Source organism: Sciurus vulgaris (genome assembly GCF_902686455.1).
Source record: "Sciurus vulgaris genome assembly, chromosome: 5".
Taxonomy (NCBI): Eukaryota; Metazoa; Chordata; class Mammalia; order Rodentia; family Sciuridae; genus Sciurus; species Sciurus vulgaris.
Genome location: NC_136465.1, coordinates 67,020,611 through 67,047,340, shown reverse-complemented (window position 1 = coordinate 67,047,340; position 26,730 = coordinate 67,020,611). Strand labels below are relative to the sequence as shown.

General features: G+C 35.1%; 1 protein-coding gene across 1 annotated transcript in view; it reads right to left on the bottom strand.

The window, feature by feature from the left end:
* Positions 1–26,730, bottom strand: part of WNK1 (WNK lysine deficient protein kinase 1) — a 141,927-nt gene that overhangs the window by 26,974 nt on the left and 88,223 nt on the right. The window contains 26 exon segments of the mRNA XM_079139877.1: positions 124–246; positions 365–422; positions 629–802; positions 1,685–1,801; positions 2,327–2,489; positions 2,603–2,624; positions 2,627–2,699; positions 6,294–6,440; positions 12,259–12,270; positions 12,272–12,343; positions 14,693–15,217; positions 15,219–15,312; positions 15,314–15,570; positions 15,572–15,586; positions 15,588–15,647; positions 15,649–15,708; positions 15,710–15,813; positions 15,816–15,846; positions 15,849–15,920; positions 15,922–15,939; positions 17,867–17,971; positions 17,973–18,134; positions 20,728–20,912; positions 21,901–22,234; positions 23,318–23,537; positions 25,980–26,068. Of these exon segments, the coding sequence (XP_078996003.1) occupies positions 124–246; positions 365–422; positions 629–802; positions 1,685–1,801; positions 2,327–2,489; positions 2,603–2,624; positions 2,627–2,699; positions 6,294–6,440; positions 12,259–12,270; positions 12,272–12,343; positions 14,693–15,217; positions 15,219–15,312; positions 15,314–15,570; positions 15,572–15,586; positions 15,588–15,647; positions 15,649–15,708; positions 15,710–15,813; positions 15,816–15,846; positions 15,849–15,920; positions 15,922–15,939; positions 17,867–17,971; positions 17,973–18,134; positions 20,728–20,912; positions 21,901–22,234; positions 23,318–23,537; positions 25,980–26,068 (3,292 nt within the window).

Sequence of the window (26,730 nt, the reverse complement as noted above, 5' to 3'; positions counted from 1 at the left end):
CCTTGATTTCTACTTGTTTTTATTATCTGTGTCATCATGAGCTACTGCTTGATGACCAAGCTTCCACCATAACAGATGATGCTGTAGGATTTATGTTCAGTATATAGCAGAATCAATCCTCACCTGTATCTGGTATTTCACTGGTGAAAACTTTGGATTCTCGTAATCTACTTTCTGGCACAGGACTCACTATAAACCGTCTTCCAGCAGAATGAACAACTTGAGTTAAAGAACTGGTAGGAACACCTGAATAAAAACAAATCACTTAACTGCATTTCTGTTATATAACTGTAACCAGCATGAAACTTTAATATTTCACTATTCTTAAGTCAAAGGTAAAAAACAAATGAGAAAAGAAATTCACCGATTTGCTGTGGCATGGAAGACATGGGAACTGGTTGTTTGAATTCTCCTTCCAATTTCTAAAAAAAAACCAAAAACAAACAAAAAGTAAGTTCATTTTCAAATGTAATCTCAATAATTAGACAAAGCAAATCACCATATGAAATGAACATGAATGCTTGTTCTCAGGCACAATGGGATATAAGTAGACATTTTGCAAGGCAAATTTAGCACTACAGATATATTTTATATAAGTAAAGCTTCCCTATGGGATTGGTGAACTTACCTGAGAACCTGAAAAACCATAATCATCCTTTCCCTGAAGACTCTCCAATCCCTGGTCACCCTCTGGTTCCACACTGACATCCTCACTGAGCATTTCATCAGCTTTTTCAATAATTTCCCGCACTTGATCCACAAATGACTCTCTCTCTATTGCTAGAATAAAGTCATTGTTCACCTGTAAAACAAATGATGTCCTTCTGATCAATATGACATATTTGAAGCTTTAGGCCATTCAACTACTACTTTCACGACTTTTACCCCATCTGCAATATCTAGTGTATTATTACTTGTTTGGTATTTAAGTTAATTAGCCCTTCCCTCCTTTTTTCTTATTGTGCTGTTGGTAATCAAACCAAGTGCCTCACATGTGCTAGGTAAGTGCTCTACCTCTGAGCTACATCTCTATTCCTATTTCTTTGGTACCAGGGATTGAACCCAGGCACTTAACCACATCCCCAGCCCTTTTATTTCTATTTAAAAATTTTTTTTAAACTTTTTTTTTTTTCCTTTCTTGTTCTAATTGGTTATACATGACAGTAGAATGCATTTTGACACACTGTACACAAATGGAGCATAACCGTCTTCTACTTTAAATTTTGAGCCAAGGTCTTGGTAAGTTGCTTAGGACATCGATAAGTTGCTGAGGCTGGCTTTAAACTTGTGATCCTCCTACCCAGCCTCCTGAGTTGCTGGGATTATAGGCGTGCACTACCACACCAGGCTCCAGTCCCATTTTTATATTTTATTTTATATTATTTTATGTACTTTACACTTTTTGTTTTATGATAACATCTCATTAAATTGGCCAGGCTAGCCTCAAACTTGCAACCACCCTGTCTCAGCGACAGTGCCTGGCAGCTCTTTTCTTTTTAAGAACTTCAATACTTAGTACTGAAATATGAATAATTACAAATTCTACACAAAAATATCTCAATCACAGGTTAGGTGAAATACTTAACTATAAAACATGAATTACAAATATTGGATAGTTGCCTAGGGCAATAGATACTAAGATGAAGTACTAAGGGAAAATTTGGAACTCCAAATGCAGACATACCATAATTGTTGCTATCTCCTCAGGGTTGTCACCATCTAGGTCGAATTTGAATGTAACCATTTTCCGATTATGAGCCTCTAACTGACATTCTACAACCCGGTCTCCTTTATTTGAAACCTGAAAAGAAAGATACTTCATTTCAGAAGACTATACTTGGCTTTATTACTGACTCTGAGAAAAAAGTCATTCAGACTAACACATTTATGTCTGAGGACACATGGTATTACTGTAACTTAAAGCACTAATACTTCAACTAATACTTAAACTGGCAGCAAGAAAAACCTGTAAGATGATGTCAGCCTTTGGGCCACTTATTTATCTTCTACTGCAGAGTCTAGAAGGAATATGAAGTCTTTTTTCTATAGACTAAAACACTCTATTCTTCTTGCCTGAGCCCTAAGAATTATTTAAATGATATTAATTGCTGACTATCAGATTTATGAATTATACTTTCTGAAAAATGTGACAGACAAAAGGAATTGTATGGATTAAATAAAAAAAGGTGCCATATAAATCATATATTGAGCAAACATAAGGGATCTTTATTTTATGAAATGAGTGGTTTTGATTTGATAACCTCAAAAACTCTTCTCTGTGCTAAGTTCCTTTAACTATCAAAGTTGCAAAGTCGTCAATACTTACATTCAAAATTCTCAATTTTGGGCGTGAAGTCTTTTCATGACGAGAGCGACTTCGTACAGATTTTCGATAATGCCGTTTTGCTGTTCTCCCTTCATGCCTTCCACTGGATGATGGGGCATTCTCATTGCCATCACTCATACCTGAAGCAACATCTGAATGTGTACTTTGAATAAAAAAAAAAAAAGTTCAGTTTACAATATGAGATTTTAGGGTTTGATATTTTAATGTTTTATACCATCCCATTTACAATCAGAAGAGAATTTTGATTTTACCTACCTGTCTATAGAGGAAACCAAGTGACAGGTTGGGTAGGCTGTGGCTGTGCTACTGGAATTGGCTCTGGAGGAGCAACCTGAGAGACTCCCTGAGTACTCTGTGAATGGAAAGGATAATTCAAATCTTCGTGGTAATATTATTTATAATGATAATGATCCCCCAATAAGATCCCTCTTTTTCCTCCTATCCCTCCCCTAAGTCCTAGAAGCAGTAAATTTACTAGTTATTCTTAATATTCAGCATCTAGAGAAAGTGATCTGAAAATTCCAAAGGAAGTTTCTAAAGCTAGTTTCTGGTAAAGACTGCACAATGTGAAGTCAGCCAACCTATATTGCTAGGCAATGTGAAACTACAACTTGCCATGCAGCCAGCATCTTGTCAAAAGTGTGCAATAGGGCAGGCAGAGCAAAGTGCAAAGATGAACTCAGACCTTTTTTCCTAGTAGGGCAAAATGATTGCTGAGAGCACAGTAGGATAAGATGTTCTTTTGACTCCCAATGGTAAGAGTTTGTGAAAGGACAAGAACAATGGCTAAAGTACTAGCTAAAGAAGTGAAGTGCTAACAAGGTTAATCTTCTCCAAGGCACACTCACTTCCCAACAGAACAGCCAGTGGCAACAAGGCCCCCACATTGGCATTTCATTCTGCTGTAAGAAAAAGTCATTCAGAAGTTAGTTTGACATGGTCTCCAACTTAGCTCTTATCAGGGGAGTCTATTTCTCCTTTGTTATTTTAATCCCATCATATATATGTTTTTTATATAAACATGCAATAATTCCATTTACCTCCAGAACTGCTTGCTGGGAGGATGTAGTGGGGGGTTGTTGTGCTAAACTCACTGCTGGTTGGGACACTTGAACCTGTCCTCCCTACACCGCCCACAGGAACCAAAAGATTTGATTTCCACATAAGGCTGCACCACTGTAGGAAAATAACCTGGTGTAGCCAATGCTTCTGTAGGCATGGGAGGGGATAGGATTGTAGAATGGATGCAAACAGAAAGCCACGTTGGAAGAGGGAGCAATATTTGAATCTCCTGGGTATTGTGGTGGCAGTCGAGGTGGGAAGCCCTGTGATAGAAATGAGGAAGGTGAGTTAGTGCAGGTTGGGACATCAAATTAGCAAATCAGCAAGACATGCAAAAAGGAGGGGGCAGGAAGCACACAGCAAAGAAGAGTAGCCCCATTCTCTTACTAATAATCTAAAGAACACTTAAAGATCATACTTGAAATGAAATGGTAGACCAGTTCCAGTTTGGGAGCCAGCTTTTTACAATCATATTTTAAATTGCTGGTTTTTCCCCTCCTGGAGATTATTTAAATAGGAATTATAAACTTAATTCCTTCTAGAAATATATCTACTTTTTAGCCAATCTTACGAGGAAGAATGCAAACTCCTCCTAGTATTAGCCATTCCAGTCATATATGGAATGTTAATCTTCCAAATCTAAACCCTGAAATTTTTTTGTTGATATCATGTTGCCAACTCGTACTCCATCTATATACAAAAAAGCAGCCAGGTATACTGTGGCTAACCATATTTAGCATTCAATCAGCTTACAATGAACATTGAACCATTTTTCTCCCAGGTTGTGTATTAAGAAAAATGGGTAAGGAGTCATCAAACATTACTCTTAGAACTTTACTGTTTTAGCTTCTCTAGTTAAGATCAGTAACCTTTGTTATTGTTCTGATACTCAACTAGATTTTTAGGTTTTTGGTTGTCTATTGTCAAAATCCAACCCTCTAATGCTCTCCTCTTTTGCTAGCTAACACAGTACCTGGTATAGAACATCTCCAGAGGGAAGTGAAACCTCAGCAGCTTGTCCAAGGTTAGCTGGTATCCCCATGGACTGAACTGTTGGTTGTAGAAGCTGTGGTGAACCTGACTTGGCAGCTGAGTCACAGGCTGCAGAAGGGATGGAAGCTGACTAGGAACCACAGTTGATCCCCCTGGGATCGCAGCTGCTGTAGCAGATGAAGCCAATGTGAGCAGAGGCTGATTAATGCCAGCTGCCATTGTAATGGGAAGGGAGGAAAAACCTGTCTGAGCTGTAGACACATGAGGAGTTGATATGGGAATTTGAGAGACAGGGTACTGTGGGAGTAAGGAAGTGGGGAGTGGCTGTCCCATAGGAAGGAAATGAGCACCAGAGTGGCCTGGAACAACTGAGGATTGTGATGCAACTGGGATCTGAGGTTCGCCTTGGACAGTTGGTACTGGCTGAGAAACTGGAAGCTGAGAAAGTAAAGAAAAACAAAACAGACAGACTTTTTTTTTTTTTTTTAAAGCAAGGCTGCTGAAAGCAAGATTTGTGTATTAGCCAAAAAGAGGGAAGCAAACAAACAAAACCCTGCATACATTAGTTTAAGTTAATATGCCACATAACAACAGGAAAAAAAGAATACTAGGATACAAAAAGGATATAATAAACTGGTTACTGTTCTAAACTTTTCACTGTAGAAAAATCTGGTAATGTTTCATCACTGACTATAAAAAATAAACCTTTCCATAGGCAAGGGTTTTGTCGCTATTTGTTTTCAATAGTTTTATTGGCAGATATTTTACATACCATAACTCATTGGCATGTTTCCTATCCCTAAATCTAGAACTGCTATTGAAGTAGCTAATGAAATTTGAAAGCAGTTTCTTCCCAGTGGAATTAGACTCTGTACACATTACTTCTACAAAAGTCTAGCTGCTCTATAAAAAGTAGGTATAATTAACATATTTCACTGATTCTAGGACAAAATAACCTTTCCCTACTACCTGGTCATTTTCAACATTTGAAAAATTGGGATATATCTTACAGTTGGTGATGTGTTGGTATGTACTCAGTGGTACATAAAATAATGGTGCATTTTATACTGATGGTATTTCAAATATGAAATATTATAAGTAACGATACACTGTGCATGTATAAGCACCATGGTACCCATAGATAAATTGAATAAAGGCCATTCAGAAAAGTATACCTTCTACAAGATACTTTTCAAGTGATTAGAAGGACTACACTTGGAAGAAAATAAAAAAGCATCATTTCATGTAAGAAGCTTTTATGACTTACTGTCAAAAGGCAGTAAGGGGAGAAAAACAGTCTAGAAATCCACTTGAAAACAAAGCATAATTGCAAACCTGCAATATCAGATACACCGGACACATTCCAGAGAATGGCATAGGTTCAGTTATCAGAACTTTTATTTAACCCATCAAGATTTTGTGTGTGTGTGTGTGTTACTGGGAATTGAATTCAGGGCCTTGCACATGCTAGATAAGCATTCCACCAATAAGCTATGTCCCCAGTTCTTTCCTAAAAAAATTATATTTGAGACAGTGTCTTGCTAAGTTGCCCATGCTGGCCTTAAACTTTGATCCTCCTGCCTTAGCCTCCCAAGTAGCTGGATTATAGGCATTCACTACTATACCAGCTAACCATTAGGTTTTAACACCTCTAACTCTATTTTATACTGATAAACCTAAAGTAAAACATCCTTCGACTGTTGCTGCTGTCAGTATATATCCATTTGTGATGCATATGTGTAAACAGAGTGAATTTTTACTTCATTATTGCAGTGAGATTAACCAACTTCAATGGATATTTCACTATTATAGAGGGTGGAGGTCCATTTATATGAAAGGACAAATTATATGTAGAGCATCTTTAACTTCTTTTCAGAAATTAAGAGTTTACCTGTTTTCCAGCTGACACTTGAGGCAAGACCTGTGGAGCTTGAGGTTGACTCACTGGCTGTGCAGTCGTGGCCTCAGTGGAGGCTGTCGTTTGTGGAAGTGAATACTGTACTGTCTGTTGAGGAAGGGCTGCATGCTGTATTCCCTGCTGTTAGGAATAAAATACGATGATTCAGTTCTTTGTTTTGGGAGGGAGGTTGGGGTCTTGCTTTGTTGTCTGGGCCAGTCTCAAACTCCTGAAGTCATGTGCTCCTCCTACCTCAGCCTCCCATGAGCTGGTAATACAGCAGTGCACCACCCTGTCCAACTAATTCACTTTAAAAAAATATTTTTGTTTAGTTGTTGATGGACCTTTATTTTTTAATTTATTCATATGTGGTGCTGAGGATCAAACCCAGTGCCTTGGCAAGCACTCTAGGCAAGCACTCTACTACTGAGCTACAAGCCCAGCCCACGATTCACTTTTATTTCAAATCATTAATAGTATGTTTCTAAGAAGTATATTTAACTAAAGTCCCCAGGATCTGTTAATGATAATTTAACATAATAACCAAATTCATCAATTCCTCTTACATGTTTTTCTTCTGATGTTCTTTGTGATGGTATCATTAGGAAAAATGAATGAAGGTTCCCAAACTTCAGAAACCACTGATTCTTAAACCAACATTGCCCTCACTCCAACAGTAGATCTTCACAAAGAGATTTAGACACTATATCCAAATAGCTCCTTACCCCAACTCCACATGTGTACCCACTTTTCCCTTATCTTTTGGAATCAGCTCTCACTTTGGCTCCTACACTAGACTAATCTATTCTCCTCCTCGAATCTCTTTTAGTCTATTTTATCGATTATATAATCTTATTACAGCTACAACAAAATAGTGAGAAAAGCATAGAGTTTTGAATGAGGAGATAGTTTCAAATTTTTAGTTTTACCTCAGACTGCTCATTTATTGCAAATATGAAGTTTCCTTTTTTTGAAAACAAGAATGCTATCATTCAACTTAAAATGGGGCAAAGGGAATGACATCTGGGAATTAACTATGTGTAAGGCCTGTACATATAATTTTACCCAAATACTAGTATTTACTGTATTCCCTAGTATTTACTAGTATTTACCCAAATACTACATTTTTAAAAAAATCTAGCAAACAAAACAGAACTATATCTCTAAAATTAATGGCCTCTTTTGCCTAACAAAAATCTGAACTTTGCTGGGGCATGGTGGCACACACCTGTGATCCCAGTGACTGGGGAGGCTGGGGCATGGGGATCACAAGTTCAGGGCCAGTCTGGGCAACTTAGTAAGACCCTGTATCAAAATAAACAATAAAAAGGCCTAGGGATGTAGCTCAATGATAAAGCACCAGTGGGTTTGATTTCTAGTACCCCACTTCCAAAAAAAGAGAACAATCTGAACCTTATAACTTCCAAGGTTTTGTAGTACTAGTAACCATATTTAAGTTTTTCTTTTAATATACAAATCAACAGTGTTTATAATAAAAATTTTAAGTGAGTCAAATGAAAATACTCCTAATCCTAGTCTCCAGACGCAACCACTGTTAGTGGTTTGGTATATTGCCTTCAGGGATTTTTTTTTTTTTTTTAAATGTACAAATAGTCATTTACACAGAGGTACCTCTTCTGTTGTTGAAACCAAGTCCTTCCTATAAATAATAATCTGTTAATAATGAACATTTTGGTTGTTTTTCTTTTTTTTGCTACTTAAGAATAATGTTACAACCTATAGTCTTTTATTTGTCCTCATATATCCATCAAATAAATGGTTACTGCTTATATAGAGATAAAATATCAATTTGTATATTTATTATGTACCCATAGCTACCTTAGTGGTTGTCTTGGATTTTGTTAGGTGACAAATCTACAGAATTTTGGGGCTTATTTTATTCCTTACTTCTTTCTTATTATATCAATTGAAATTAACAAATTATCACCAAACTACTGAAATAATAGTGAAAGCAGTCATGTTTGCTATTTATTTATTGGTACTAAGGTCTGAACTCAGTGGTACTTATCATTGAGCTATAACCCTAGTCCTTCTTATCACTGAGCTACATTCCCAGTCCTTTTTATTTTTTATTTTGAGACAGTGTCTTGCTAACTTGCTAAGGGTCTCACTAGGTTGCCAAAACTGACTTTGAACTTGTGATCCTCCTACCTCAGCCTCCGAAGTCACTGGGATTACAGGCATGTACCACCATGCTCAGCTGCTTTACTCCTATTATCCTGACAGCGTATCTTAATTTAACATTAAAAAAAAACCCCAAGAACAAATGGCTGTTAAATTGTATAAAACTTTCCCCTAGAACCTAAGATATATAATGTAGCCAACTCTAAATATAAGATAATTTCTTTATTTTCCTATTGAAAAAGAGACGCTAAAAAAAACAACTTTTTCAATTTGAATATATTCAAACTTTAAGGAATGTGAATGAAGCATCAATAATTATCTAACTCACTAATTTATACATTGAAATGAGATCAGTTATACAAATATATTATTAATTCAGAAATAGTTTCCCCTCCCTTAAACTCTTCAAATATTAATTTTTAAAATTAATCTTAATTTTTTTTGGTATAACACTTTCCCTTAAGTTGTGTCTTGAGGTAAAATTTAAAGTAACAAGCATTTGCTTGAACAGTATTAGTTTTTGCATTTGTTTTATAGATTTATATTCATGTAACCCTTGTATTAACTTTTTGTTGTTATTGTTGTAGATGGACAAAATACTTTTATTTATTTTAATGTGGTGCTGCTGAGGATCAAACCCAGTGCCTCACACATGCTAGGCAAGCACTCTACCACTGAGCTACAACCCCAGCCTCTATAATATAGTAGTCTTTTAATCAAGTTGTTTATAATGACATATGCACTTGGAATAGTGAAATCATTCTCTTAAGAATTAAGGTCAAATTGATGTTTAATCTTAGCTTAAAAAAAAAAATCACAATAAATCAAAAACCCTATCATTTTAAAGTCTCTATAGGCACAGTTGTTCTCAACTGTTTTATCTCATTAACATTTTTGGTTGTCCAAAATAAAGGATGAAAGCTATGTAATATGAGAGTATGATAAAGGTTTGAACTCACGGTAATTCTCCTTTTTTCAAAGGGATAAATTTGAGGGAAAATAATCCCCATTTTATATTTGGATACATGGTAAGCACAGACTCTAACTACCGTTAATTCAGAATCACGTCCACATCAAAATTTGAACTCTATCAAATTCTTTCCTGAACTTACACCTTCATATACCTATGTTTTGGCTAAACCAAACTGAAGGATATATTTGTTTCTGCCCCACATTTTTCAACCTTTGAAAGCCTTCTATCCTGCTCATGCCTACCCTTCCCCATTCTTCTTATGGGCCACAATAATATTTATTCCTATATTTGAGTCTCACAGAATCTAATAAACCATCTCTTCCATAAAGACTTTCTGATAACCCCCTTCTGCTCAGGAGAGAGATTAATTTCTATTTTTGGACATACTTGGGTATGGGTTAAAAGGTGAGCTGTAGAGTCATATTATTTGGATTTTAACTGTTTAACTATTTTCACTTCTTGTAAGTTTAGTTAAGTTACCTAAACTTCTCCAGGTTTCAGCTTTCCCAGAAGTAACATAGAAATAACAATATACCTTTTAGGTTTCATAGGGAATAAACAAATATAGACAAAGTACCTTGTTGTATAAATAATACTAGCTTTTATCCTTATTTGTTTTGTAAAGTTTATATATGTTTACCATATTGTTTAGGATCCTTGAGAGAGTCATATCTAGCCCATTTTAGAACTTAAACAACTGTAACTGGGTAGAGATAATAGGAGTGATGGGACTGTCAAAAACCCAAAAGTCGAATGTTTTCATTGATATGTGAAAGCTAAAACACAATAAGTGGGGGGAGGGAAAGAAGTTCAGTAGATTAGACAAAGGGGAATGAAGGGAAGGGAAAGGGGATAGGAATAAGAAAGTGAAATGAATCTGATGCAATTTTTCTAGGTACATATATGAAAATATTTATGTGAATCCCACCATGGTGTACATCCACAAGAATGGTCCTAATTAGAATTAAGATATACTTCATGCTTGTATAATTTTATCAGAATGGCTTCTATTGTGATTTATAACTAAAAGGAACCAATTTAAAAAAAGTCAGCAATACATTTTATGAATAAGTTGCCTCACTCTTTACTTAGGACAACAGGTATCTATGCTGGTTATACTTCAGAACATTCTGGGCAGGTGAAAAGTACCTGTCGACTGCTTGTGAATAATCACACTAGCTAATAATCAATACTTCAATCAAGCAGGTATGATTCAGCATAACAGGCCAGCATCATGCCATGCCTAAAAATGCCTCATGAAATGTTCAAACAGCTTATGTAGGCTATGTACCATTTGTTGGATGTGGCTGCTTGATAAAAAAGGTTCACACGTCTAGCTGAATAGAAAAGTAAGACTAACTGAACACTCTATAGTTCCCCCTATGGAAAAAAGTATTTATTGAGATAACTCACCACCCTTGCTTATGGGCACAAAGTTTTCAGAAGGAGGAAGCTATTCTGGTACCACATTTACTACTTTCCAGAAATCCAAGAAATAAATTTCAGTTAAGGTGCATTTCTTACCTTACTTTATAATAAAATTAAAGATGTTTTCCTAAGGTGAGGTTGGGGCTTGATAGTATAAAAACAAAGTCACATCTAAAAACAGACTCTATCTTCATAGTCTATAAAATTTTCAACCTTCTTATTCCTTTTAAAATATGGAAACTTAAGTCACAAATAAATGTAGTTTTTTGAATATCTCTGCAGAATCATATATCCCTAAAGAACTTTTGAAATAACTTTACAGTTATAGAAATACTGAATTTTAGATCATAATTTTACACATAAATTTAGGAACCTATTTGGAAGAAAGGTCAGGAATAAGACAGAGTATGTAATTTCCAATCTGTAATTTCTATAAGAGGTGTTGGTCACTAAGTAAATGCATGCATAAATCAAACCAATCCATTCTCTTGTGTACAAAATGTGTTAAAGTGATTTTTATCTTGTATAAGTAAAACCTAATCTGAAACTAGTAATAAGTCCACGTTTGACTAAAACAGTGCAATCTGTAATAAGAATTAAAAGCTTTGTTTCAAAATGTAATGGAAGCAGAGTCTAATTTATAATTTGGTGGTTTAAAAATTACCCTTGGGGAACTATTAATGAAATACTTCATCATGAAGTTTGTATTACACAGAGTGCTATGAATTTTATTTGAAATACTGATAAATATTCAATTATGCCAACAAAGCATTACTTCCTTGCAAATAATTACCACTAACAAATATTAGTGGTGAAATACAGATTTTAATTTTAGGGTTACAAATTCGATTGCTGAATTATATCAGTATTACACTAATCTCTTGAGTTCTTTGGACCTTCTGGAAACAAAAACCCCCAAATCAGAAGTTTAATAAAATGTATTTTTTTTTGAAAAATAATCTTCCTACAATAGTTGTTCTTCTGGTTTTCATTTGCTGTTTCTTTGCATAAATCTGATATTCCATCCTACTACTAGAAATATAAAAAGGAAATCAGGATTACTGAGGATGGGATGATGAAAACAAATGATATATATGCTCATATGTGGATGAGTCATAAACAAACAGAAACAAATTGATACTCTGTATTGTCAAATTATGTTTAAGAACCATATAAGAAGACAGATAAAGTAGTAACCATTCCTCTTTAAACTTTAACATATGTCTACTAAATTGTTTTAAAAGCACATTTAACAAAGGAGATTTCCTAAACTGCCTACTCAACACAAGAAATGCTATGCCTGTTAATTCCCTTTCAAAAACTTAGCAAGTCATTCATATCAGGAATTTAAAACACAAAAGATCGTAGGGCAGTGTTTGGTTACTAGTAATTAATTAAATACTTTGTTCTCACCTGCTGAGGATGATTGGATGGGCTGGGAAGATGGAACCCCTGCTAAGCTACTTGAAGATGGTTGACCCTGGCTCTGCCCCTGTGCCTGAGGGAAAGAAGTGAATATGACAAATTAGAGAAGGCCCTAATGTAAGCACATACAGCTCAGTCTTTTGCAATAAACATTTAAGGTCCTGAGAAGTTTGCTTGATCAAAATGAAACATTAGCTTGATTAAGTATGGGAGAGGTCTCTGGGCTATCTTTTGTAAGAGAAGCTTAGAGAAGGATCATATTATAGTACATTTTTGATCTCATCCCATAGGAACATCACTGATGATTAAAACCTGTCTTATTTAGGCTGTAATTTTGGCCAACTAGAATATTCAGATTCATAGTAAAATTATTACTAGAAACACACACATGCGCACACACACACCTGAAAAGTGGTAAAACTATGATTGTGAAACAATTTTTAATCTGAACATTTAAAGAAAAAATAATAATTTTAATTTTTTTTTTTTTTTTTTTTGCTACTTCTTGTAGTGCCATAGTAACTTTTTTGGAAAAAGGTAAGAAACTGTTATAATCAACTGCTAAGCCTATAATCATAGTTGTCACCCAGGAAACATGTGGAGTATCTGGAACCATTTCTGGTTGTTAAAACTGGGGAGATGGCTGTTGCTAGTGTCTAGTAGGTAGGGAATGCTGCTAAATATCCTACAATGCCCAGAAAACATGCCCTCACAACAAAGAATTGTCCAACCCAGAATGTCAACAGTGGTGTGTCTCAGAAACCCTAACTAGAATGTTCCAATTATCAAGAAGTTCAACTAAAATAAATGAGAAAGTGAGAAATACAAGCAGGACTATATACATGGGTAGGTTAAAGAAATGAACCTTTATGTTTTCATTTTCTCTGAAAGTTACAGTAATACATCACATTTCACTGTTACACGCATGCATTTCTTTAGCAAAACGTTTGTAAATTAATGGTTTTGCTTTTGAAAATTTACTTGAAAAGTTTAAAGAATGACTAATAATACATTAATATTTACAGTAAGGGTTGACAATTTGAGTACTGATGGGAATAAAAAGCATGCCCATGCAGTATAGATTTAAGATTTTTTTGCTTCTTCCTACTCTAAAGAAATTGGTATTTCACATACATTTATAGTTATTTATGCCTTTGATGGGAAAGGACACAAGAATACAATAGGAGGAACATATAAAATGAATTAAAAAAGGGGAATACTTAGAGAAGATTTCAAATGATGCCTTGAATATAAATGCATAGTCTCCTACAAAGATTTAAAAAGTTGTTGCGGGCACAGTGGTACACACCTGTGATCCCAGTGGCCGGGAGGCAAATGGGAGGATCTTGAGTTCAAAGCCAGCCTCAGCAAAAGTGAGGTGCTAAGCAACTCAGTGAGACCCTGTTTCTAAATAAAATACAAAAAAATAGGGCTGGGGATGAGGCACAGTGGTCAAGTGCCCCTGAGTTTAATTCCCAGTACCCCCCCCCATAGTGTATTACATTTGATAATATATCAAAAAAATGTATGAAATAGTGACTCTCTACTTGCCTGTTACTTTGTCTTTATTTGCATGAGAGGATATATGCTCAAACACATGAATAACTAAATTGATGGGGAAAAAAAAGGGGCCTGCGATGGCTAATGTTTCCTGATTTTGTAACATGTATCCTAAACCTCTGAACAACAAAAACACACCCATCACCTACTAACATTTCTAACTTGGTTGCTAAAATTAGAATCAGTCCTTAATTTTATGGATAAGTATTTTATTTGGATCTGTAATACATAATGACTTGTTTAATGCCATTTCAAAAAGGCATATTTTTTGTTAATTTGAACTTCTAAAATGTTTCCTTTTGATGTCTTTTAGATTCTCCAAACTAGTAAAAAGTCTATGGATTAATTCTCAATCCTACTCTAAAAAAAGTTTTCCCTATATTCCTTTTTTTTTTTTCTGATATAGAAAAGTTACCCTTTTGTATTGTTTTCCAAAAAATTTGATTGGAGGAAGAGAGTAAAACTTCAGATTTTAGTGTACCTAAATAATCAATGCTGAGTCAACCTTACATTTATAGACAAGTGAATTTTCAGTGTTATTTGAAAATACCACATATGGGAATAAAAGTCATTGATTTTGATGAATGACTAAAATTCTAGTTTTTGTGTTCTCTTCCCAAAGGTCTGCAAATATTATAGTAAATCAGGTAGCTTTTCCTTCATATTTTGTAAATGCAAGGAGTTTATAGCCCTTAAGAGATGGGGAGAGTGTACTAAAAAAAAAAAAAAACAAAAACCCAAAAAAACAAAAAAACCAATATTCCTCATAAATCCATGATTCAGGGAAATGAGGGATAGAAAATTTAAATGTAATGGTGCGTAATAGGGTACTTTAAAAGAACCGTGGAAGTTTTCCTATAACCTGTGGATGGAGTGCAGATCCTCCTGAAGAAAATGAGGCAGATAAGACCTGCTGAGATGTGGTTCCTTGGGGAAAACAGAAGAAAAGTGGGGATTCTTGTAACACTGTCTGAGGCAGACGGATAAAGGGTAATGAGACGTCAGAGCCAGAAGGTGCAGCTGTTACCCCTGTAGGGGGAGGTGACTGAAAATCACTGAGATCTGAAGAAGTGATTTGTGAGGAATCACTGGAATACTCTGGGCTTCCTATTGGCCAGTTCTGTCCGATAGGCTCTACCACAGAAACAGTCAATTCTGGGGTATGATAATTACGCTGTTCTTCAGTCACAGGCTGTAGGTAGCTATGTAATCCAACTGACTGAGGAGGCGGTTCTTCCTGATTTGAGTCCACTGCAACTTGTCGACTTCGGTAAGCACGCTGGGGTAAAATTCCACCTCCTTCTCCTGAAGAAGAGCTTGATGTTTGAGCATGAAATTCAAATACACAGTTGCTTCTGCTCTCATTGCTATGAGTTAACACAGCGGTGTGCAGAATGAGGAACAAAGACAGGGTGAAATTTCAAACGCGTAGCAATCTGTACTGATAGGTGCAGAATACTAGAGAGGGAGATCCTGGACTCATCCAGAATCTAATCTTAAATTCTGAAGGTGTCCTACCAGGAAAGCCTGTCCAGATGGAAATTCAAAGATAGAACTTGAAGTAGGGACCCCTTGTACTGGCTTCTGTTCAGGTATGTGTTTCAGGGGACTTGAGAGTACTGGTGAGTTGTATGAAATGCCCTCATACTGTTCTGCCACCTGGGTCTGGTAAGGTACCCCTGCTAGATACACTGCTTCCTGAGGAATAAAATAGTGCGCTTCTTCTGGAAGTACTAGTCCAAGGTCTATAGTCATTGCAAAATTTGAGATGGCTCAAACATAGGATGGACCTGTATCTCACACAGCTCTCCATTACTCTACTTGCTGTAGGTACCCCAACATAACTACAGCCTCTGGTGTCCAGTTAGTTGGGTCTGCCACCAGGTGGAAGAAGATTTTGGCCAACAGTCCTCAGCAGGGGTTTGGAAGGGCGATTTTGGGCTTCCAGGAAGGAGGTGCTCTTACGTCGCTGGGAAATGGCACTTTCGGTGGACAGGTGGGAGGTGGTGAAAAAAGTAAGAAACTGGACGTTCATGAATAGTTGGGAAAAATATCTGTGATTCTGGGTATGATGGGGTACCCCCACACGGCATGCGCCATGGACTGAGGCTGTATCAACATGAATAAGACAAGTAATTCATACATTCATATGTGAAATTACATCAGACATGCACAACTGGATAGTTCTGTGTAACCCTATAAAATGGTTACACCAAATTTAATGAAGAAATAACAATGCTTTCAGAAAATATGTGCATAGTAAAAATCCATTAAATACATCCAGGGTCAAAGAAATCAACCTGTGGGACTCTTTGCGTCAGATAAGAGCTGCTTTCCCACAACTTTTCTCTCTCAAAGCAAAAGAACAAATTAAACTTCCTAAGTGATTATTCTATTTTATTCACAATACGTTCACTCTTAAGACTTGAGTTAAAAAGCAATAAGCCAACTATTTGTACAATGTAAGAAGTGTGCTTCAATTTAAGCTATTGCTTAAGTCTTTCTATTGTCTGTATTTTATACTATGCTATGTCAGAGGTTCAATGTTATTTTTATCAACCAACATACTTTTAACTAGAAATCAATAGGAAGATTTTTAGTGGATAATAAAAGATGAACCCCAGTGGTAGTAATGTCTTTCTCATTTACCCCAAACTAGATATAGTTAACAATTCTGACACACAAACAATGTTATATAGATGCAAAAATCACCAAAATTTCTACTTTTCTGATCACTGATAGTTGACTATCATGCACACCTTGCCCGATGCAAATAATACATACTGCAATTAATTCACTATCATAGACTCCTTTTTATAAGAGATCAATTTCATTCTTCCAATAGAGAAGACCACCATTATATTAGCAAAGAAGCACAACTGTTCTCAATAGCTAAGAGTGGATTTTCATTTTGAATCGGAATGCTCATTTTTCCTACTGTTTATTAAGGTGTCCCAAACTCATTAAACTTTGTAAACTTAAGCATTCTCCAAAGTAAAAATCTGAGGAGTCTCCGTACTAGTTCAGAATGTTAACTATGTACTCTGGAAAAGCAGCGGCAAGGTCCCACAGCAATTAAAGTAGTTTAAAAAGACAGATCTTATGTAGACATTAATGGAGCCAAAGAAAGGCATGTATACTACATATGCAATCTAATGTATTCATTGGTGTCAAGGACCCACCCTACTCACCCTAAAAAAAGCACTCCCCTGAGGGAGCACTTTGTGGTCATTTCACTAATATTTTACTCAGATTTCTTTTAACACATTAAAACCAAATACTTTTCTCCTCAATTATTCTTCACTGAGTATGGTTTAAAAAAAAAAAAAAAAAGTCATCCAGTTATATTAGTAAGCAACTCTTAATAAGGTGAGAGGGCTGTGGTTACAGCTCTGTATAGGCCACTTGCCTAGCATGTGTGAGGCATTGGGTTCGATCCTCAGCACCACATATAAATAAAATGAAGGTGTCCATCTACAACTAAAAGGAAATTAATTAATAAATAAAAAAAGGATAAACTGAGAGAAATGCGATTGGGTAATGTTTAACAATTTACTTGGGGCTGGGGATGAAGCTCAGTTAGGAGAGGGCTTATCCCAAATGCACAAGGCCCTGGTTCAATCCCCAGCACCACAAACAAAACAAAACAAAAAACAAAACAAAAAAAGCCAAGACTTTTATTAAGTCAACAACTAGTTTAAAATTAAATACTAAACATACCTTTTGTTATGATAAGAAAATGAAAATCTTTTATGTAAGTAGAGGAGAAGAAAACACAATAAAAGCTAAATTTTATTGGGCATATACTGGTGTATGCCAAACAATATTATAAGCATTCTCTCTCCTAGCCTCCTTGCTTTTTAATCCCCCTTAAAGCCTAATTACAAAAATGATTCCTATAGGATTAACGGGTGTCCTAAAGCATAATGTATAACCAAATTTATAGTTTAGTTCTGTTATTTATTTAAATTTTATTAGAATTCTTGATGCCTGGATGTATTCATTGGTAATAATTTTTCATTGTCAGAAAGTTTACAGTTACATACAGTACTGACAAGAGGGAAGGCAGGCTGGAGCGTCGGTGCTTGCGCTGAGAGGCAGAGTGCATAGGCAGGACACTCTCCAATGCTTTAGAAAGCTTTTTCGGCAAAAGTTTCCTCAGGGGCAGTCCGAAGGAGGGAAGGAGAAAGAGGTGCAGACAACACTGGTGGTGGGGTGGAAGGAGCACTGGGAGAGATGCGGGATAGAAAGGGAACAGCAGAAAGATGGGGAACACAAACCGACATGCTACGGCCACGACGAGGCTAAACAGAAAACAAACACACATGAAAAACAATACTTTGAAAAGAAAAATAACCAAATGTACAGTGATAATAGGGGCATAGCTATCATAAGGAAATGTTCCATCCTCCCCAATACCATAAAGTCAAATTTTTTCTTAGCAGAGAGAGAACTCCACAAAGCACACCTGGCAGATCACAACTATTCTCTATTCTTTTGGTCAAGTACAAGTTTTCTTATAAATGATAATACTGAGAAATTATTATCCTAAATATTATGAAATAATGCCAACTGTTATAAACGTATGAATAAGAAAGATGAACTGAAGGCAGCAGACAGGGAAAACAATATCAGTTTACAATTTCTGCCAAACTTTGTAAGATTAGACAAGAATGAATCTATTAATTTAAAACACAAGATTCGAAAGAGGTGAAGTCTGGATTATTTTGCAGTCATTCTAGGGAAACTTGAGAGAAAAGGACTCTTATTTCTATCTTAGAAGGCATCAGACTAAAAAAGTTTTTGGCTTACAGCATTTTATTTATTATACTGCCAATCCTTCTCAGCCAAGGTAAAAAAGTCACTATCTACTAGGAAAAAGTATACCTTTCAGGAAGAAATTCACACCTAGATATAGGAACTATTCTGAACTTTCACTAAAGTTGTTAGTGAAAAAAAATCTTCAATTTGAATTTCTTAAGAATAATGTAAAAATTATTTTGGGTATATCAGAGATTCAACTTAGAGGTTTACAAAGTTTGAGGCACCTTAAGAGAAACGGTTTAACATAGATAGAAGCAGTAAGTCTAATACTAATACTATAAGGCTGTCTGGAGCAAGCTTGTTAATTTTCTTTTAGATTTTGTGAACTACATGACTAATTGTATTTTCTTTTCCAAAACTGGTTGCATAGAATGCTTTAAGCCGTATTTGTGGCCCACCAGTAGCAAGTATTTAAATAATCATGATTATTTAATTCCTGGTTCCATTTTTTTTTACATCCTTATTTCTCTTTTTAATTTAATCCCCTTGATAAATCATCATAATACTTTCAGACTATTGTCATTAAAAAAGCAAGAAATAGCATGCTTTTTGGAATAGCAAATAAAGGTATGTTAGTTGTCTAAATGCTAATACTGTCACAAATGATTATTCCATTTCCTTCTCTAAAAGAGGCCAATGTTCAGAACTCTGATGAAGAAAGCCAAGAGATTAAAAAGTTCCTTTTTTAAAAACTGAATTGTAATTCAGGAAAAAAATCAATTAGAGAGAGGTAGAAACTGATAAGAAATTCTGATAGTATCTGCCAGAACACAAAAAATTTATCTTCTATGTAGTCTTAAAAGTTCTTCTACCCTATTTTTTTTTAAATGTTAAAACAATTAGTACATTAGTAGTTTCCTTTGCATTTTTTAGCTATTCATCTTCAAACCTAGTCAGACCAGATTAATGGACGCTGAAACAAACATCTTTTATTCCAAGCTGTAGCAGAAAAGATCAGAGTAAGCAGAAATATTTTCAAAGAAAGATTTTCGATTAATGAAGAGCAAGAATTCCACAAAGTTCAGATTAAAAGCTTTCTGAGAAGGGGGAAAAAAAAAATCAGTCTGCTTAAAGATCTTGGAGAACAAGTGCTATAAATGACCAGTTACTTAATTCCTTTTTGAGGCAGATGAACGTATTTTGTTTTCCTCTCTGAAAACTTCAGAGACAGTCAACCAAAGAAATGGGGTATTATATGATAAGCTACTTTAACATTCTCTACATGAAAAGCAAGAGTGGATGATGATGTGTGCATATATAACACACACACACAAAGCATAAATTATTTTAGGAAATGCCCTTTATAAATTGGTTCTGAAAATAAATCAGTATAAAACAAGATACCAAATAAAGATAATAAAAACAAATGAACATATACTGTGGAAGAAACTTGTGTCCAACAGACTTTAAAGGCAGGAACACGCATAGCAACTGATAAGTAACTAAACACAAGCGCTAAATTAAATGATAATACAAATAAAGGATTCCTTTACTCTGGAGTACTCACATGCAACATTCTATAAGGATTTGAAGGTCTACCTGTTTTTTATACAGTAAGAAATCTTACAGAAAATACTTAGTAGTTATTTTCATAAATAAGCTTTTGAAAAACTCTTATCACCCCACCTGCAAACCATCTGTATGACTAGCTTATGCTGCTTTGAATAGTTCTAATTCTTAAATGCTGGGGAGAATATTACCTTTGCTCAAATGCAGACTAAATCTTATACAAAGCTGCTTCATGTAGACAGTTCAACTAATTCTTATACATAAATGTATACATCATACCCTGCTTCATTTATTCTAATTTCCTTACAAAATACAATTATCCCTCAGTACCTGCAGTGAACTGGTTCCAAGACCCACCAGTACTGAGGCAAATTGATTTTTTAAAATACATTTTAATAACTGAATCTACCAGTATGAAACCTATGAACATGGAGGGCTGACTGAACTCCATTTATGATTTCTATTTTAGACAAGTTGCTATTTGGATAGTAGAAAGACTCAGAATTTAATAGATTATCTATTGGCTCTCATTATAGTATTACTCTCTCTCATGCATTTACTTACCATACTTGAGGGTGGATATACTCCATGGGGCTGAGATGCTTGGGCAACGGAAGCTGTATGCCCTGGGACTGTGCTGGTAGCATGTGTCTGTTCATGTTGGGAACCATATGAAACTGTCTGTTGGCTGCTCACTCGAGATTCTGTGAAGACGGAAGATCCCTGACCACTGTCAACTGTCCCATCAGCTAAAGGTGGAACATCACCAAAAAAAAAAAAAAAAAAAACAGAGAAAGACAAATTACAAAAAGGAGGCTCACATTTTTCCCAACACATTTTAGACTCATTACATTGGAATAAATTGGTTGTTTCTTTCCAGAAACCTTCACTAAATTAAAAAATGAATAGCAGGGCTGGGGCTGTAGCTCAGTGGCAAAGTACTTGCCTTGCATGTGTAGGCACTGGGTTTGATCCTTAGCACCACATTAAAAAAAAAAAAAAATAAATGAATAAATAGATATTTTGTCCATCTACAACTAAAAAAAGTATATTAAAAAAAAAACAAAGAGCAGTCATAGTAAATTTCTGTATTTATGAAAGTCCCATTTGGAAGGCAAGTTCTAATGTCTTTTATCTGAAGAGTACGGGAAAATGGAACATTAAACTTTCAGTCTTATCTATGGAGAACTGTGGGCTTTCAGTATTAAGCAGTTAATTCAATCAATGACTACTGGTCTCATTAGTTTTCAGTCTATATGCTATTTAGCTTTGGTGAAAGTTCTAAACCAGATGAAGACAATTTTAAGTAGCTAAACTTGTTCATTCTTCATTAATTTTATTTGTTTTAAGGAATTGAGATGTAGAAATCTAGAAATTAGAACCTCCAAGATAATGAAACTTTTAATTTTTAAATTTTTTTTATTCACTGTACATAAATGGGGTACAATTTTCATTTCTCTGGTTGTACAATGATGAAATTTTGTAATTATTTTACACCTTAATCAATCTTCTCAATGTCTATCCTACATTGTTTCTGTTCTATTAGTTATGAACATAAAAATAAAGAGAAGCTAAATGACAACCACCTTGAAGATAAAAAGTTAGTTAGGAACTGGGAATATAGCTCATGCCTAACACACATGAGTCCTTGGGTTTGATCTCCAACATGGGAGGGGTGGGGGTGGGGGTCAGTTAGAAGCATCATTAGCTTATCTGTCCACTTTCCAGAAAACTTACATAATACAGATATACTAGGTTGCTGGTACTGTAGTTGTTGATGTTGATCTGCCTCAGGCTCTTCAGGTTCTACTTGTGTAGAAACTGAAGTTGAAGTGGCAGAAGCAGCAGGTATGCCAGTGCTAGCAGAAGGGACCTGCTTGATTCCTGTCTGGGAAGCACTTGATTGTTGTTCAGCCTGCTGTCTGAGACTGCTCTCTTCCTGTTTTCTCTTTTCTTGCTCTTCTCGCACCAATTGCCGTTGTTCTCGTTTTCTCTTAATTAATGACACTCTGTCTTTGATAGCTTTAGCCATGGTCTTATGATCACCTTCACAGACATACCCAGATTCTACCTACAGGGAAAAAAAAGGGAATATTAGGAAAAAACAGACTATCAAAAGAAAACCCCAAAATAAATGAAATATGTGATGTAGAAGAGTACATGAGAAGGGGAAGGAATTAGTCTCAAGACTAGTCTTAAACAAATTGTGAAATTACTGATCTGCATTATACATCCCCCCAACATCATGGTACATACTCAAAGGGTGGGTGTCATCTTTGTAGAAAGTCACAGGTAGATGTACTTATAACAATTAAAATAATGAGAAAACTAAACTATGGTATTCAATTCCATTCACTATTTCCATTTCACAAGTAATAATTATTAACCTGTGTTGCTATTAGTTCCTTTTAATAGGTAACTGCTTACACAGATAAAAACAATTGTAGCAAATATCTGAAGGTTTTTAAAAGACCAAAAATTCTAAGTATCTCTTTCATACCTGACCCCTTTTCTCAGAGGTAACTACTACTGAAAGATGTTTATAAATACTAGAAGAGAAATTCTATTCCATTTCTTTGAATGATAATTGGCTTCGTTAGGCAAGCCTCATTTGGTGAGGGGTTTCCACTTGGAAAAGTGGTCTTTTTGACATACTTCAAATAAGGGTACAACCACAAGCTGCCTATTAACGATTAACCTTGAAAACTACCTTCATAACAAAAAATGGTTTATAATCCTATGTTTATTTTTAAAGGTTTATTTAATGACTGGTTATAGGCTAACCAATATTTAGAAACATAACTTTATTCTAACAGAAGAATCTTAAACAAATTAGAAGTCATTCAACCTTATAGACTTCAGAATGTATGGCAGTTCATTCTCATATCCGTTTTCCTCAAATAAAAACAACTTTTAAAAAAGGACTATAAAATTCAACACCCATTATCAATAACAGCACAAAAAGTACAAAGAAGGCATTTAAAGAAAACTCACAGGAAAAATCCCACTATTCAAAGGTAACATTCGAGGCCAACATAATTTTATTTTAATGAGATATGTCACATATGACACTTCATAAACTGCTTTTTACTAAACAATATCAATGTATATAAATCTACATCATCTTTTAAATGGCTGATCAGTGCCAATTTACCATTTCTTGAGCAACATCTTCTGGCACATCTCTCTCCAAGTCAAAGGAAAACTCAATAGCTTCATTGTCTTTGTATTTTCCCTTTAATTTCTTAATATCTTCAATACGCAGCCATAATTTAATAGCGATCTTTTCTCCATCATCTTCTTCTGCTAATTCTACCCGTACCCCTGTTTCCTCCTGGAAGAAGGCATGGTTCAAGAGGTCTTTGATGGAATACCTTCCAAGAGAGAAAAACAAAATGTCATTAGTTTAAAAAAATAATTTTCAAATGTGGCTAATTATTCTTATTTATAAAGAAAAAAAACTGAACAGAAAAACAAGGGAAAGTTAACACATTTCAACACGAGTCCATTTGAAACATCAAAACAATCTGATTTATAAACAAAAGAGCTGACAAGGACCATTTTTAAATAAAATTATCTAATCTCATTGTTAACAGTGTACTGGCAATGGCAAATAATGCACAGAATATCAAAGTTTCCAAATATCATATAATAATTTATATGGCATTTTGTAAGTAGCAAAAAATCCTATGTAGGATCCTGACCAGTATCCAATGAGATACCTCCTGATAATTACGAAATGAAGGCTCAGCAGTTGAGAATCTTGCTCACAGTTCTAAAAGTTGTAAATGATGTAATCAAAACCAGAACAAAATCTAATTTCTAGTTTGGTACCTTTGACTACAGCAACTTTTATCTAGCCAACAAATAATTTCAATTCCTTGTTCAACAATTTGTGAACTAGGCAAGCAAGAAGGCTGATTGTGAAACAATTTTTCTTCAGATAAAATGGTTTCCAAATACCAGTAATCTAATAAATTAGTCCATCCAGAAAAGACACAGAGTAATATGTTTTAAGACACAAAACAAATATTTCTTTGTTTATACTGAAAAGGTTTTAAAAGAGATTTTTAGGACTCAATTAATATAAAAATAGAAACTCAAACTAAATATCTATTAAAATGTATTGAAGATCATGTTAAACTCTTTCAAATAACAAAGTTATGAAAAGAAAATGAGACTAGAAAGTGAAGATATGGAATTCTTAAATTTGGTTGATATACCTGATTGCTCCCATTCTTCAGGAGGCAGATTATGCTCAATTTACAATTGATATTTGTCTTAGGCTGGTGTACTTTTTCCTTTTTGGCAGGTATGGGCAGATGGTGAGGGTAGATCAATTTTCAAAAACAGATACTGGACCCTTGCCATACCCACTGGGTGAGGAATCAGCTACATAGCAGATCAGATACTTGCCACTCCTCTGAGAAAAGTACTATGTTAGTGCAAATAACTAAGTTAGATCACCTCCTAAGCCTTAAGTGAAGTCTTCTCCTTTTACTCAAAGGAATTCTGATGTTTAGCTCTTCTTCAATGCTGGCATAATAACAGCATTATGGTTTTTTTAAATTTTTAATTTTTTTTTATTTTTTACAGATTGCATTTTGATTCATTGTACACAAATGGTGTACATCATTTCATTTCTATGGTTGTACATGATGTAGATTCATACCATTCATGTAATCATACATGTACATAGGGTAATAATGTCTGTCTCATTCCACCATTTTTCATACCCTCCCTCATTTCACTCTATGTAATCAAAAGTTCCTCCATTCTTTTCTCACCCCCCCACCCCATTATATATCATCATCTACTTATCAGGGAAAACATTCAGTCTTTGATTTTTTGGGATTGGCTTATGCCATATTATTATTATTCTTTATGGCTGAATAATATTCTATCCTGTGTGTATACCACAGTTTCTTTATCCATTCATCAACTGAAGGGCATCTTGGTTGGTTCTAGCGATTGTGAATTAAGCTGCTCTAAACACTGATGTGGTTGCATTACTGTAGTATGCTAATTTTAAGTCCTATGGGGATAACTGGGTCAAAAGGTGGGTCCATTCCAAGTTTTCTGAGGATTCTCCACACTGCTTTCCAGAGTGGCTGCATCAATCTGTAACTCTATCAGCTATGTAAAAAAAAAGTGTGTCTTTTTCCCCACATTCACACCAATATCTATTATTGTTTGTGTTCTTGATAATAGCCATTTCATCTTACTCCAATTAGATTAGCGTTATGATTTAAAAAAGCCAAGTCTCTGTCCCACATCATTTAGAATTCAATGAATAAAGGACTAAGGAACAGATTTGCTGCATGAACTCTAGAGTTCATTCTCTGATGCTATAAGCAGTTCTAACAGGATGTATAAACAATGTTTTAAGGTAATTCTGGTTTAAACTCCACTGAACACCGCACCCCCCCCCCCTTTTTGGGCAGTATTGAGGACTGAACCCAGGGACTTGCTCATGCTAGGCAAGCACTCTACCACTGAGCTACACCCCCAGCCCCTTTAAATTTTATTTTGAGACAGAATTTCACTAAGTTGCCCTGGCTGGAACTTGTGATCCTCTTGCCTCAGTCTCCCAATTTGTTGGGATTACAGGTCTGTGCCACCAAGCCTGGTTCCTACTTGTAAACTGTTCTAGTATATTGAATTTGAATAGATTAAAGAGAAAGAACCTTATTTATAAAAAGGTTAAATGGCATAAATGGAAAAACTAATCCTAAGAATTAAATACACTTCAGATTAAGTATTGCACTCAGAGACATTATGTTTTAGGTGTCAGTTTAAGCAACACCTAATCTTACCGTTCATCTTTGTTTTGCCTTATACATCCTTCGATGATTTCCTTCACTTCTGGAATTGCTACTTTGTCAAAACTGGCTGGCTTCACTCCCTGAAAACCATAAAAATTGCCACAGAAACACATTAATGAAAGTAGGGTCTTTAAACTTTGTTTTAAAATTTCCACTTAAGTTCTACTAGGTTGCCTTCTTACCATTCTGGCTTTTTATCTGATTTGCCTGTAGGAAAAAAGGTAGGCAATTCAGCTTCTCAGAAGAAAACAAGAAATAGTTTGAGAATGCATTTACTTACTTTTGTATGTGGCAATGAAAAAATTTAGGCTAGAATAGTATCTTCTTTGGGTAAAGGAAACTACTGGTTAAAAAGAAAGTCAAGTGGTTAGATCTTTTGTTCAATCTTACAAGCTAACACATGACTCAATATAGCATTTTAATTATTTTGAACACTGAACATATATATATATGTATATATGTGTGTGTGTGTATGATTTCACATAGTTTTGGCAGGTTTTATATTATTATAGTATTCTTTAAAAACACAAATAGTATAGAAGGAGTTATGGTTTGTCTAGGTTTGACATGACAAGTAAAGAGCAAACTGTCTTGCATAAATAAAATATAAAGTTGAAAAGTGATATATCAGACCCACATGAAAGATAAGCATTGTAATTCATTTTAGAAGAAATTCATTACTACTATTCTATGTAAACATTATAATGAGTAGCATCACAGTGATAGTGTAGAACTTTCCTAA